General features: G+C 35.0%; 1 protein-coding gene across 4 annotated transcripts; it reads left to right on the top strand.

Annotated features, from left to right (window-relative positions):
• The first annotated feature begins 1,909 nt into the window (after window positions 1-1,909).
• Window positions 1,910-6,747, top strand: LOC113693794 (uncharacterized). 4 transcript variants are annotated; one of them, XM_027212490.2, is made up of 3 exons: window positions 1,910-2,108; window positions 2,196-4,260; window positions 6,221-6,747. In XM_027212490.2, the coding sequence occupies exons 1-2, from the start codon at window positions 2,054-2,056 to the stop codon at window positions 3,974-3,976; spliced, it is 1,836 nt and encodes a 611-aa protein (XP_027068291.1). In that variant the 5' UTR covers window positions 1,910-2,053; the 3' UTR covers window positions 3,977-4,260; window positions 6,221-6,747. The 4 variants fall into 4 exon arrangements, with proteins under 4 accessions (XP_027068291.1, XP_071909346.1, XP_071909345.1 ...); XM_072053245.1 differs by having other exon boundaries at window positions 1,910-4,260; window positions 6,592-6,747; XM_072053244.1 differs by having other exon boundaries at window positions 1,910-4,260; window positions 6,494-6,747.
• The last annotated feature ends 8,405 nt before the right edge of the window (window positions 6,748-15,152 follow it).

The raw sequence follows: 15,152 nt of genomic DNA, 5'->3' as shown, positions 1-15,152 counted from the left end.
AATGGCTCTCACTAGCAGAATGGTGGTACAACTCCACTTACCATTCTAGCCTGAACATGACATCTTTTGAAGCCCTTTTTGGATACAAACCTACACCACTACCACTAGGGCCTTATTTGGACTCAGTAGTGCCTACAGTGTCTGATATGATCCAAGAGAGAAGTAGAATTTCAGGTTGCATAAAGGAATATCTAGCAAAGGCTCAACAGAGGATGAAACATTATGCGGATCAGCACAGAACGAAGAGGAGCTTTTCTAAGGGAGATTGGGTGTTCTTGAAGCTGCAACCTTATAGACAGCAGACAGTAGCTGTGAGGAAATGTCTCAAACTGATAGCAAAATATTATGGTCCATTCCAGGTAAAGGAGAAAGTAGGAGTAGTAGCATATAAGCTTAAACTACCAGCAGATGCAAGAATTCACCCTGTGTTCCATGTCTCTCTGTTGAAAAAGAAGCTTGGACCACTACAATGCAGCTCTTCTAAGTTACCTGAGTTGGACGAACGTGATCAATGTCTACTGAAGCCAGAGGCTATTTTGAAGCGAAGGGTCATCATGCGTGAAGAAAGGCCTATCATCTAGTTCTTAATCAAATGGAACCACTTGAGTTATGATGAAGGTTCATGGGAGGATAAGACCTTCGTTGAGAATCAGTTTCCTGAGTTTTAGACTTGAGGACAAGTCTGCTGTCACCGGGAAGGAATTGTTAGGCCTCGGGTAATTGGGTCAGAATTTAGGAAATTGGGTTAGCAATTTGGGGAATTGGTTACAGAACGATGTCGTTCCAATTAATAGCATTCAAACGATAGTTAGGGCGGTTAGTGGCTTAGTCACTGAATGTAATAAGGTGGGGCTCACGGATGTCCAGTCAGCTAAGCAATAACAGATTCAATTATTTCCCTCTCAATTCTCTCTCTCTTCAAACTCTCTCTCACCTGCTCCCTTTCTCTTTCTCACTCTCATTCTTTCTCTCTTAATCTTCAACTATCTACTTATCAAATTCTATAATTTCTATCTCAGAGCATAACACTCGAGCTCACTCCAATAGGTGGACGAGTTTTAAAATGTGTTCGGATTCGACTCTCCAAATGGACTTGCGGCTCGAGTTTGAGCTCGAGATCGAGCTCGACCCATTTGTGAGCTTGCCTGACCTCGACTCGTTTATCACAAATGAGTCGAGCTTGCACGAGCTCGTGCAAATTAACCCCGATAAAAATTTATAATTTATAATTTTTATACTTTTGAATTGTGAAATGACATATATGTCCTTCCTTATCGAGCATAATCGAGCTATTTGGATAACAAACGAATCAAACTTACTCGGTTTGTTAATTAAACGAGCATATCTCGAGTTTGAACTCGACTTATTTATCACAATTAACGAGCCGAACTTAAGCCTTATCGAGTCGACCTCAATCGAGCTTTCGAACTACTCGTTTCATTTAACAGCTCTACATGTGTGCATGTTATAAACTAATTTTGATATCATTTAAATTATTAAATATCATAACTAATAGATAGTTGGATTTTTTTCTAATTGATCATTCATTGTATCTGTTAACAAGTGTTTTTTTTTTCTTTTGCTCCGTATATGTTAACAAGTGTTTTTCAAGAAAAGTGCTTATGTCGTAAGAATTTTGTAATTAATGTAGAATTAAAAATAACATAAGAGGATAATCTTTTGATGTGGGAGGGGTTTTGTTTGATTTTGGTCTAAAATGGAATGAGCAAAAGGGAAATGCTAGTCAGTCTCTCATAAGTTTATGTTCATGTGTCTCTATATGGTTTTATTAAATTATTGAGTTTATTTTCATAAAAAAAACCAAAAATATTATCAAGCTCAGAGTAATAAACCAAAAATGCTAAAAAGAGACCAAAAATACAAAAAGAAAAACCAGAAAAGAATGAATTAATCACAAAACCTGAGAGGAGAGGAGAAGACAAGCTTCAGCAAAAGACAAAAGAGGACCATCGTCTTTCGCTCCTCACTCTGTCTCCTCAGCGGCGACTTTCTGATTTTGTAGCTGAACTCCGAAGGCAAAACCATCAAGAAGATGAGAAAAAGGGCCTTCTCTGTTGCTTATCTTTGTCACAAAGCAGGGGCGAAAGGTACGGCTACTACTGCCGCTTTTACTTCTCTTTCATTTCTTTCTCCAAGAAATTCAACCCCTATCCGATCAGCTTTTCTCTCTGCAGCCCTCACCATTGGTATTGAAAGTAGTAATCATCATCAGGCTAAGCCTAACAACATTGTTCATTATGGGTCTCGGAGATTGAGGAGTGATATTGGCAGTATCAGCAATCTTGATGAAGCTCTAGGCTTTTACAAGCAGATGGTCCGGATGAGACCTGTGCCTAGTGTTGTTCATTTCACTCAATTGCTGGGTCGTATTGTTAAGATGAAGCAATATTTGGTGGTTCTTTCTCTTTTCAGAGATATGGCTGAGTTAGGATGCATTCCGCTTAATGAATACACGCTAAGTATTGTGATTAATTGTTACTGCTTCTTGGGTAGAGTGGATTTTGGGTTTTCTATATTGGGTAGCTTCTTCAAGCGAGGTATTGTGCCCGATACGGCCACATTTACCACTCTGCTCAAAGGACTCTTTCGGGAACACAAAATTCATGAGGCACAAGGATTGTTCAAGAAAATAATGTATGAAAAGCTATGCGTACCCAGCGAAATTACGTATGGGACTGTGATAGATGGGCTTTCTAAGGCTGGGAACACTAGCATGGCCATTCAAGTCCTTAGATTCATGGAAAAAGGAGGAAGGTGCAGGCCTCATACAGCTGCTTACAACACTATTATCGACAGGTTGTGCAAGGATAAAATGATGGATCAAGCTCTCTCCCTTCTACACGAGATGATTGAGAAAGGAATTGCCCCGGATGACATCACTTACAATTGTTTGGTCTGGGGTCTGTGCAACTTAAGTAAATGGAAGGACGTTGAACAGCTCTTGACTGAGATGAAGGCTTATAATATTGTTCCAAATTTTATTACTTATAATATTCTTATTGATGCACTATGTAAGGAAGGACAGTTAGAAGGTGCAGAGGAGGTGCTGAAAATCATGATTGAGCAAAATCAGAAGCCTGATAATGTTACATATAATGCATTGATGGATGGGTACTGTTTACAAGGCCGAATGGATGAAGCAAAGAGAGTTTTTGATAAAATGGCTGCTAACGGCCTTAATCCTGATGTTCAAAGCCATAGCATATTGATCAATGGCTATATGAAGAAACTGAAAGTGGAAGCAGCCATGAGTCTCTTCCAAGAGATTCCACGGAAAGGCTTAACACCTGATGTTGCAGCTTATAACACTGTCCTGCAGGGTTTATTTAGTGTGCGGAGGTATCTTACAGCAATCGAAGTTTTCAATGAGATGCGAGCTGCTGGCATAAAGCCTGATTTTTACACTTACTGTGTGTTATTGGACGGTTTATGCAAGAACTCACATGTTGAGGAAGCACTTCAATTTTTGCACCAGATGGAAGTTGATGGAGTAGGTTGTCCGATAACAATGTACAGCATCGTCCTTGATGGATTATTCAAATGTAGGAAGCTTGACAGTGCCCGGCATCTTTTCTATAGTCTGTCTTCTAAAGGATTAGACCCTGATGTTATAACATATAACACGATGATAAATGGCCTCTTTTCAGAAGGTTTACTAGAGGAAGCCAAAGAGTTTATTAAGAAAATGGAAGAAAATGGTTGCGCTCCAGATCTAATTACATTTAATATTATTGTTCATGGACTTCTTAAGGCTGGCGAATTTAATGATGCAGTGGTTTATTTTGATGAAATGGATAGGAGAGGATTCTCACTGCATTTGTCTACTTTTTCGTTTTTACTAGATTCATACAGAGATAGTGGAAATGATCCCTTTATTTTTAAGATAATTGAGAAGTTTGCACCAAAGATGTGTAATGGAAGTCTAAATAATGGAGAAGGGGGATCTTATCCTTAATGGGCTTCATTTGGAACCTTTGGATATTCTGCTGCTTTATTTGGCTCCTTGCATTTAATCATCCAAAGGTACATGATGTAGATTCGCAGCAGACATTGTTGTCAGTATCTATCCTTTTGGTTTCAAAAAGTTTATCAACAGTCCTGGGTGGAGCAATCTTTGAGCATATTCTAGAGATTTGAAGATTAAATACTTGCAGGGTGGTAAGCGACGATGTGTTGAAGCTTTATCATCACTATCAGATGAAAAGAGTGGCTACCTGCCTGTTTTCAATGCTATTCATGGTTTGTACACTTTAATCATTCCTCTCTCCTCAGTTTCTCAAATTTTTATTCCTAATTGTCTCGATGGTTCACATTGTCTGTTTGAGTCACTCTTATGTATGCTTACTTGATACATGATAGCTTGTCCATGTAATTGTCATGTCGGGTTACTAAACTGCAGCTAAATTGTTCTTATACAGACATTGTTCGCATGGCAGTTGCAAAATAATCAATTAAGTGACCAAAAAAAAAAACAGGAGTTGTGGATGAAAGTCATTGTACTGTAGAATTCACTTTCTCCAAATAAACTTGACTGCCATTTTTTCAAGTCTTCTTTGTTTGAGTGCATTTTCTAATTCTTCCCATATACATCCCTGCCCTCCCCTTAGACATGAAATTCGCTCACAAGTTCCTGAATTTATGGATTAAAGATCAGAGAAAGTGTAACTAGCAGTAACACCCAGAAGTTTTTACCTCCTGTGATAATTGGAAATTGCATTCTGTAAATTTTAGAGGTTACAAAGTGTTTTTTGGTTGATTTTGGTGCCTTAAGTTTGCAAGCATGAGCACAATTAAGGTCCAAACAGTTTTGTATTAGGGCCATTAACTTCTGAGTTTTTGTCACACATTTATTAACCATTTTCAAGTTGTGAACTATTGATGCACCTTTTGGAAGGCAAAGGACGCCCTCCAGCCAAAGACTGAAGGGCAGCCGTGGCATAGCAGCTCTCAGTCTGCTTGTTCTGGTTGAAGAGCAGCTATGGTTAAACTATTAAACTTCAATTCCCTTGTATCTTCTTTACCTGAGGGTTTCTCCCCACGGGAATTTTTCTGAGCTACTGATACACATTGCAGGCACACTTTGAGCTTTCTGCTCCCTTTCTCTAGAATGAGGTGATAAGCATGCTGGAATATTTAGAAATTATCATCTGTAGTTATCTGTGAGTGGAGAAGATAGAAGTAAGTTTGACTTAGTTGTTACCTACGGCATCTTCTATTCTATTATAGACGAAAAATGCTTCTCTTTCCCTTTCTGAATTTTGTGAGAGAATATAGAAGAAGCTTACTTAGTTGTTAGCATAATCAAAAGCCATTGGATGCAAAGAGGCTGCTTTTGTCACTCAACGTTCTGGCCTACATCATCTTCTATTCTTTTATTATACCAAAAACGCTTCTCTAATATACTGGACCTGCTCAATGGAGCAGCATGAAGATGTTGAGTTTATCGCCTATACCATATAGTAATTGCATTGTTTATCTTAAATATTATTGTCCAAGGACTTATTAAGGCTAGCGAATTTGATGATGCAGTGGTTTATTTTGAAGAAATGGATAAGAGAGGATTCTCACTGCAAGTATCTACTTTTGCCTTTTTACTAGCTTTGTTCAGAGATAGTGGAAATGATCCATCCCTTTTTAAGATAGTTGAGAAGTTTGCTCCAAAAATGTGCAATAACAGTCTAAATGTTGGAGGAGGGGGATCTTATACTTAATTGGCTCCATTTAGGATCTCTGGATATTTCACTCTTTTTTGTGCTCCTTTTTTTATTTGATTTTGCTCTTTGGATGCTCTTCTCTGTCCTTTTTAAGGACATCTTAGGCATCCAGCCATACAAAGTTGAGTTTTTACTTGATAGAGATTCAGATACTCAATGTAGTATATTCGACTCGAAATATTTAAACACGGTGAACATTCTAACTTCGATAGGAGGGCAGTGTAAATGTCTCTTAATCGCAGGCCGAAAAAAGAAATATCTACTATTATCAGGTTAACTTGTTTTAACTGTCTCTGTTTTTCCCCATTTTGCTGTTGGTTCTTTAGAATAACTCTTTCAACGCTTATGTTCTGCTTTAGTTCTTTAAGTTTGTCTCTTAATCACATGCACTGCAGAAGCAAGTTTCGGTATGCTAAGATTGAACTCAAACGATAAATATTTGATTCTATCACTAATGATGACAGTACTGCTACGCATTAATGCAGATGGAAGAGTGCAATTTTTGTAACCTTAGTGAGTGGTGAATTAATTAATTAAAGTTGGCGCTGAAGTATGCTGTCATCACAGATCTGGATTGGCCATGAAATTTGACCCCAAAAAGTGTGGTCTGCGCATCCAAACTTTCAGAGCATTCTTCTGTGCCTGTGTCTTTCTGCTACCACTCATTTCTTGGTGTCTGTTACTTTTAGGTTTGTTCATGTGTTCTGAGTGAAAGTTTGACAGCCTGATGCCTGTTGAGTTCTGTTTACATTTGGTAGGAAAAGGAATGAAGAGCTTTACATTAGGTAGGAAATGGAATGACTTTGTTGCCTATGGGAAAAGAAGATGGAACCTGATGAATGCTATTTCATTACAGGGATACATTAATTCCAGAATGGGACAAACAGAAATATCAGAACAGGCACGTCAAAGAATGAAAGCACATAGGATTAGAGCAAAGCAAAATCTAGTTGAACACACTTGATATTTTTGAAACCACTGAATCTGTGATGTAGTAGCTTTTTTCTTTCCCTTCTCTTTGTAATTTTTTTTTCCAACAAACGTTAACAGATTCATATATATATATATATATATATATATATATATATATATATATGGACACTTGATAGTGCAAGATTTAATTACAAAAAGGGGCTACTACCCTCATTTGCTTCTGCACTAAGTTCATCAGCCATCTTGGGAAGTCTTGTTCCCATTTAATATCATGCACTAGTTTGACAGCAAATTGAGTTAGAGCATGGCTGATTTCATTTTCTGATCTAGGTATAAACACAAAATTACAACTTTCAAACCTTATTCTGAGTTCCTGCACATCTTCCAGAATAGTTGCAATCCCTTCTATAGTAGTAGGTATACTTTGATGACATTAATTATCTGTTATCTTTCTTTATTTCAGGGAACATGTTGAATTTTCTTGTTTCCGCTTTCCGTAATTGAAAAGAATAGTGTCATCAGCGCATGTGCATCACCATGCAATCTAAGTCTTGGAGAGTTGGAAAGTAAATGTTATCTCCCAATACAGTTACAGTTACAGTTACAGGCGAGGAGTTTAATAATTTTAACTACTTGGGCGTTTGAAATTACTTTTAGGGTTAATCATACTGTGAAATCCTTGTTTTGTCTTAATACCTTGTTAGAATTATAAGTATCAATACTCATAGCTTTGGTCCCAAAGAATAAAAAGCAAACGAGTCTTTAAATGGATTAACCAATTTGGCATGCAAAACCCTTTTATTTTGGTTGGGTAATTTCTTTTCAAAGTTAATTATTTTTCCTTTTTGTTTAAGTGCACTTTTATTGAATTGTCTATATCAAAACAAGATAGCAAATGAAATATCACCAAAAATTGATGATTATATTTATTTGCTATATTAAAAAGATGTTGATATGCTTTATCACGCTTAAAATACTTGCAATGTACCAAGATACGATATGCCTTTTATTGAGTAATGTACTTGATAAGAATAAGAACAAGGCAGAAGACATTAGCACTTTTTTGTTTTTTTTTTAAAATGTTTTAGACCCTACCTCTCTCTTTTTATATTATTTGAATTGAAAAATTTGCCCTCAAGCTTATAAGACTATCCTTCAAGCAATTTCTTTTTCCTTTCTTGCAGACTTTATGGTTTCGACAACTACACCCTTAATCAACCTCGCAACTAGCCAGGGTTCGGACAAAACCCTTAATATCACCTAAAAATGCTCAAACATCCTTTGATCCTCATATCAGACTGAAATTCATGATATAGTGCGATGAAATTGAGGATCCCATGAATTCAATAATGGCAACTATTTTACACAGGTAAACCATCCCAAAAAGAACACAAATTCAGGTACCACAATTTTACACAAATTCATGTACAACAATTTTATTAATCTCCTTTTAAATAATCCACCATAAACTCCTAAAAAGAACCACAATTATATTAATCTCTTCTAAAGACAGCACTGCAATTATATAAGAAATTAAACAAAAGTAAAATTGAACAAATTAATTAAGCACTAAACTTTTGCAATAGAATGTAATGCACTTAGTCCTATATACATTTTTTTTTTTAAAGTACACGCATTGACTCTGCAGTAAATACAGAGAAAAAAGCACCAGCCTCACTAGGGAGTTTCTAAATTTTAATAGTAGTGGCAAACGTATCAACCAAGGATAAAAGTGAATATTGTTTTGTGCTGGCAAACGTAGCAATTTACACTTGTTTGGATTGTGAGTTTTCGCAGAAAAATGTTTACGTTTTTCATTAAGATATTTTTCGATCATTTTTTTACCTCACATACATCAAATTACTACAGTATATTTTTCATTAAAAATTTCTAAAAATAGCAATCCAAATAAGTATTTTTGACAATAATTAAGCACAACAATGTCATTGTACTAGTGGTTTGGGTAGAGCAACTTTTCTAAACATTTGATCAGCTTTCATGGGCGGTAAAGTGCATATCTTCAAGATTCATGGTAATAACGTGTTATTTCTCCAAAAATTCAGGGCTAAACTGCTATTTGCACACTAACTTTTATTACTAGTACTGTTTTCGGTAAGAAACTTTTATTGCAAGTTGTATCGATCAAAGGCAAATTACTAAAAGGGAAAATCGTTTAAAACTTTTCTGACATTTTGTAAAATAATTTTTTTCGTCCCTCACTTTTAAAAGTGTAATTTTACGTCCCTTACAAATTTATATTAGTCAAATTTGGTTCCCATCTAGGTTTCAAACTAGTTTTTGATCGAAATCTGCCACATGCCTTGTCCGTGATAATTTTTTAAAGGCGAAATTATCAAATATAATTTTACATAATTCGATTTATTGTCTCTCACATTTCATAAAATGAATTTTTTAGTCTCTTATATTTCACTAAATGAATTCTTTTCATCATTCACATTTTTCAAAATAGATTTTTCTTATTCCTCATTAATCATGTGTGCGAATAGTTTCTTTTTAAAACCCATGTATATATCTATTTGATTTCACTTGAATAGTACGAATAGCATGTAATATGTCTCTATTTGATTTCACCAAACGAAATTAGAGACATATTACATGCTACTTTGTACTGCTTAGGTGAAATCAAATATATATATATAAATATATATAAATTTTAATAAATTGTTAGTTTTTCACTCATATTCATTTCATTTTACTTGAAATTTGAAAACAAAGAAGACATTTAATTTTAAATATTATTGAGCGTTTATATCGAATTAAATTTGTACAAAAAAATTAAACAAAGGAAAAGTATGACAAAAAAAAAGTAAGTAATAGGTATTTTAAAATTTGAAGACAATCATAACAAGTAATTTAATTGTTGGTCTTAAAATTGACGAGTGAAAACTTTAGATTTAAATTGTAATTTATTAGTACGACTATAGAATTCGAATTATGACCGATTAATTAGATGGTCTTATTATACAACTCAATAAATAAATTATTACCAAAAGAAAAGACCACAAATATTAAATAAGTTCACGTGGTGAGATCACATAGATATATACATGGGTTTAAAACAAAATTATTAGTTTTAAACCCCTATATATATATATATATATATATATATATATATATATATATATATATCTATTGAATAGAATGTGTACAACTAAGATTAAGCAGTTTACGTGAAATTAAATAAAGATATATTACATATTATTCTTACTGTTCAGGTGAAATCTAATAGATATATACATGAGTTAAAAAAAACCTATTGCACATGATCAATGATGGATGAAAAAATTTATTTTGAAAAATGTGAGAAATGAAAAAATTCATTTTATGAAATGTGAGAGAAAAAACAATTCATTTTTATAAAAATGTTAGGGATGAAAAAATTCATTTTGTGAAATATGAAGGACAATAAATAGAATTATATAAAATTTGATTTGATAATTTTGCCCTAAAAAAATGATCATTTGCAAGGCACATGGTGGATTCCGACAAAAAACTAGTCGAAAACTTAGGTAGGGATCAAATGTGATCAATGTAAATTTGTAAGGGACAAAAAGTCATTTTACAAATATATGAGAAATGTCGAACGATTTTCTCTTCCTAAAACCAGAACGAGGCACTGTGCATATGCTTCTTTTGCTTCACTTATTGATTATTGGGGTAATTTCACAAACCTATTTTGAGGTTTGCCTTAATATCATTTAATATCCTTATAATTTCAAAAATCTCTCTTACCTTCCTTTGATTGGCATTTTTTGTAACATTGTCACCTTTTAATAAAAAATCATACACGAGGAGGGATAATAATTTACTTTGATTTGTACCCTTTCGTTATTCTTTATATAAATAGTAGAGCAGCAATTGAGACTAAAATAAATCTAATTGGCAAATAAAAAATTGGAAGAGATGTAAGTGCAATAAAGAGAAGTTGCAGTAGATAAGTGATTTTACAAGTTTGCGACGATAATTGCAGCATCAAAAGTTCCCTACATTTTATTGCTACAGGGGGATAAGCGACCAATCTTTGAGCATATTCTAGAGATTTGAAGATTAAATACTTGCAGGGTGAGAAGCGACGATGTGTTGAAGCTTTCTCATCACTATCAGATGAAAAGAGTGGCTACCTGCCTGTTTTCAATGCTATTCATGGTTTGTACACTTTAATCATTCCTTTCTCCTCAGTTTCTCAAATTTTTATTCCTAATTTTCAACTTTCTCGAAGGTTTACATTGGCCGTTTGAATCACTTTGTAGATGCTTACTTTATATATGATTGCTTGTCGACGTAATTTGCATGTGCAGACATTGCAGCTTAATTTATCTTCATATGCAGACATTGTTCACTTGGCAGTTGGAAAGTAATCAAATTTAGTGATGTTAAGAAATTGGCTTAATTTCTTTTAGTTAAGTTTCTTATTTGGTGTGGGAAGTAACTAGTTTGCTAATTGGATTTAGTTACTTGAAATAGTAGTCAAGTAAAGTCCTATTTAGCAAGAATAAGATGCTATTTCTATATGAGTTTAGGAAATAGTATTGGTTTTCAAATTGTTATTTGATTTTTGGGCAGTAATGTTCCCTATAAATAGGTGGGTTGACATAATATACAAAAGACACATACAAGGAGACACAAGGGACATCATGTAGCCTTATACATGGGGTGTGAGAGAGGGTTGGGTTTGGGTTCAAGTTGTATTCTTGTATAGAGTTTTCCTCTCACAATAAAGAACAGGTTTCTCTCCATGGATGTAGACTCAATGGTGGAACCGAATCACGTTAAATATTGTGTGTCGTTTATTTTTCATGCTTGTGACTTGTTTCCTCATTATATTGTTGTGTACTTGATGTCTCAATAGTTATTTATTCCGCGCCTGGATTCTAACAAGTGGTATCAGAGTTTGTTTGTGAGACAGGGCTGCTCAAGGTTCGTAGTTGGATCCTAATTAACTATTGAGATCAAGTGGATTGGTAGCTGTCACCAATTGAACAATTTAATGGGTGGTATCCTTGTTTCAATGGTTTGGCAAAAAGCATTGATGGTGAAAAATGAAAAGTCGAAAAGTATGGAGATGCTTGACGGTGAATCTAGGCAGGTGATTCAAGGGTCAAGGAAAATGTGGAATCCAATGTTGATTTTGGACGTGAATTGGTGGAGACTTTCTCACACCTCCAACGGTTGATTCTTCATCCCAGTGGATTTTAGATTTTGGTTATGTTTTTTGGGTGGTGTGGCACGTGTCCCAAAGAAACAAGGAGATCTAATTTCCATGCGCCAGAAGACTCTGACAGTTACGAATTTTTCGTTTTAGGTGGAGTCTTAGAAATCCTACGTGGCGAGACAGTTCTGAGGATGGGAAGAAGTATGATAATTTTACCACTTGATTGCCTCAATGGTTAGAGTTAGAGCTCACAGAAGGAAATTTCAGATTGCAAGTGGTGGTGAGAAGAAATCATGCAAAGGGAGATGGTGAATTGAGGCACTTTCTCACGAGTCAACTAGAGGTTAGACTCGGGGTAGCTACACATGTTCGTTTGTTGATTGAATCAATTTGAAGTCGGGACTGTATTGATTCGGGTGTGTAGTTTGATACCATATTATTTGGTAGTTGAAGGCAGATGGTTGCTAAAAGAAATTTTCGCCAAGATGGAGATTTGTTAGGAAATTGACTTAATTTCTTTTAGTTAAGTTTCTTATTTGGTGTGGGAAGTAACTAGTTTTCTAATTGAATTTAGTTACTTGAAATAGTAGTCAAGTAAAGCCCTATTTAGCAGGAATAAGATGCTATTTCTATATGAGTTTAGGAAATAGTATTGGTTTCCAAATTGTTATTTGGTTTTTTGGCAGTAATGTTCCCTATAAATAGGTTGGTTGGCATAATATACAAAAGACACACACAAGGAGACACAAGGGGCATCATGTAGCCTTATACATGGGGTGTGAGAGAGGGTTCTTGGGAGATGAGAGATGGTATACAAGAGTTGGGTTTGGGTTCAAGTTGTATTCTTGTATAAGGTTTTCCTCTCATAATAAAGAACAGGTTTCTCTTCGTGGATGTAGGCTCAATGGTGGAGTCGAACCACGTTAAATATTGTGTGTCATTTATCTTTCATGCTTGTGACTTGTTTCCTCATTAAATTGTTGTGTACTTGATGTCTCAATAGTTGTTTATTCCGCGCCTGGATCCTAACAAGTGACACATAAGCTGGAGTTGCGGATGAGAGTCATCATACTGTGGAATTCACTTTCTTTCACTAAACTGGAGAGCCACTTTTTTGAGTATTCTTTGCCTGAGTGCTAATGACTTGTATTTAGCATAATCGTACTCGTATTTTAACTTATCTAAGCTTCATAAAATTGCTATGTTGTGCTAATGACTCTACATGTGTCCTTTCATTGACAGTTGTCCTTTTACTTTCGAATACTCGTTGTTTTCAGAACATACAGATATTATGGAAGCAAACATACTGGAGCTGGCAGTTGGGCAATTTTGACAATGAAACATTCATTGATCTGATATTGACGATGATCTAAATGCAAAGTTTACCGCAGTGTTAGAACGTGCTGTAGTACCATTGCCTGTATTCACCCGATATCTGCTCTTTGCTATTGTTGCTTTTAGTGACTGCTTAAGTTTGATGCTGATCAGCAAATTTGATAGTACCATGTAGAGAATAATTTTTTATTTTGCTCTTTGACACTCTCTGTGTCTTGTTTAAAGTTCTGGATTGCACCTATCATAACGATTCATTTATGCATGTAGGATGACTGAGCTGAGATATTTAATAGGGAAGATCGTTTAACTGCAAGTAGAGGACAAATAAAATCTGTTTATTAATCGCAGGCCCAAGCCAAAGCTTCCATTGTTAGTAGTACTAGTTATAAGGATTCTTTTCCTTCTTTTATTCTGCTTTGGTTCTATGAATACCTTTTCCAGTTTTGTATTCTGCTTATGGTTGCTCAAACTTGTCTCTTAATTACAGCCACCAAGGGAGGAAGTATTGCTAATGCAAAGATTGGAGTTGAACTCAGAAGGATAAATGCTTGAAGCTTTACTAATGAGCATAGTATGTGTACATGCCTTCGATATGATTTACTTTAGGGAGGGTTGGATGATTGATTAACTTTGATGCTGGAGAATGTGAGCTACCACAACAGATCTGGACTGGCCATGAAATGGAAATTAGATATTTGGTGGCTGGATGTCATTTTTTTCTTCTTACTATATCAAAGTTTGTCTGCTGAGATTTGCTTGTATATTATCCAAAAAGTTTTCTTGTTGAATTGGTTTGGTCATCTTGCATCTCATTTTGCATAGACAAATTATAGGACAGGAAGGAGTTTGTTGTGCTGGTACTAGTTTTCAACTGGACCCGAGAACATTTTCTGATATGCTCGGGCCTTTTTCTATGGTTTTCCCTATGGTTGTGAAGCTGATTGATTGCCTGGACTGTCTGCTCGTGGAGATGTAGCTCTTTCTTTCTTTTCTTCTTAAAAATTTTTTGGCTGATACTCTAAAGAAAGTGCTAGCACTTGGCAAATAAATGAGTATTATAAGTGACTTTTATCGTATGTTATCATGTTATGGTATTTAAAGGAAAAAGCAAACTAGTACGAATGGGTGAATGATGAGAATAATAAAATCAAGTATCATCACAAATAATACATCCTAAACAATTTGGATGCGAATGATTTGAAAAAAAAATAATTTGCTTGCATCATTTTAATCTTTTTTTTTTATTTCACATATATCACATCACGAAAAATGTTACAGTAATTATTTTAAATAAATATCTCAAATAATCTCTTATCCAAACATGCTAATTAAATTTAGTGAATTGATTAATAGGATACATAGAGCTGTTAATTGAGTCGAGTCGAATATTTGATTGTTGAGCTCGACTCGAGTTTAACTCGAGCCAAGCTCGAGCTCACTCCAATAGGTGGACGAGTTTTGAAATGTGTTCGGACTTCGAACTCGATTCGCCAGATGGACATGTGGCTCGAGTTTGAGCTCGAGATCGAGCTCGACTCGTTTGTGAGCTTGCCTGAGTTCGATTCGTTTATCACAAATGAGTCGAGCTTGTACGAGCTCGTGCAAATTAACCCCAATAAAAATCGATAATTTTTAATTTTTATACTTTTGAATTGTGAAATGACATATATGTCCTTCCTTATTGAGTATAATCGAGCTACTTGGATAACAAATGAGTCAAGCTTACTCGGCTTGTTAATTAAACGAGTATTTCTTGAGTTCGAACTCGACTTGTTTATCACAATTAACAAGCCGAGTCGAGCTCAATCGAGTTTTCGAGTTGCTCGTTTCATTTAACAGCTCTACATGTGTGCATGTTATAAACTAGTTTTGATATCATTTAAATTATTAAATATCATAACTAATAGATAGTTGGATTTTTTTTCTAATTGATCATTCATCGTATCTGTTAACAAGTGTTTTTTTTTTCTTTTGCT

The sequence above is a fragment of the Coffea arabica genome, chromosome 6c (genome assembly GCF_036785885.1).
Source record: "Coffea arabica cultivar ET-39 chromosome 6c, Coffea Arabica ET-39 HiFi, whole genome shotgun sequence".
Taxonomy (NCBI): Eukaryota; Viridiplantae; Streptophyta; class Magnoliopsida; order Gentianales; family Rubiaceae; genus Coffea; species Coffea arabica.
This window is presented reverse-complemented; position numbering and strand designations above follow the sequence as displayed.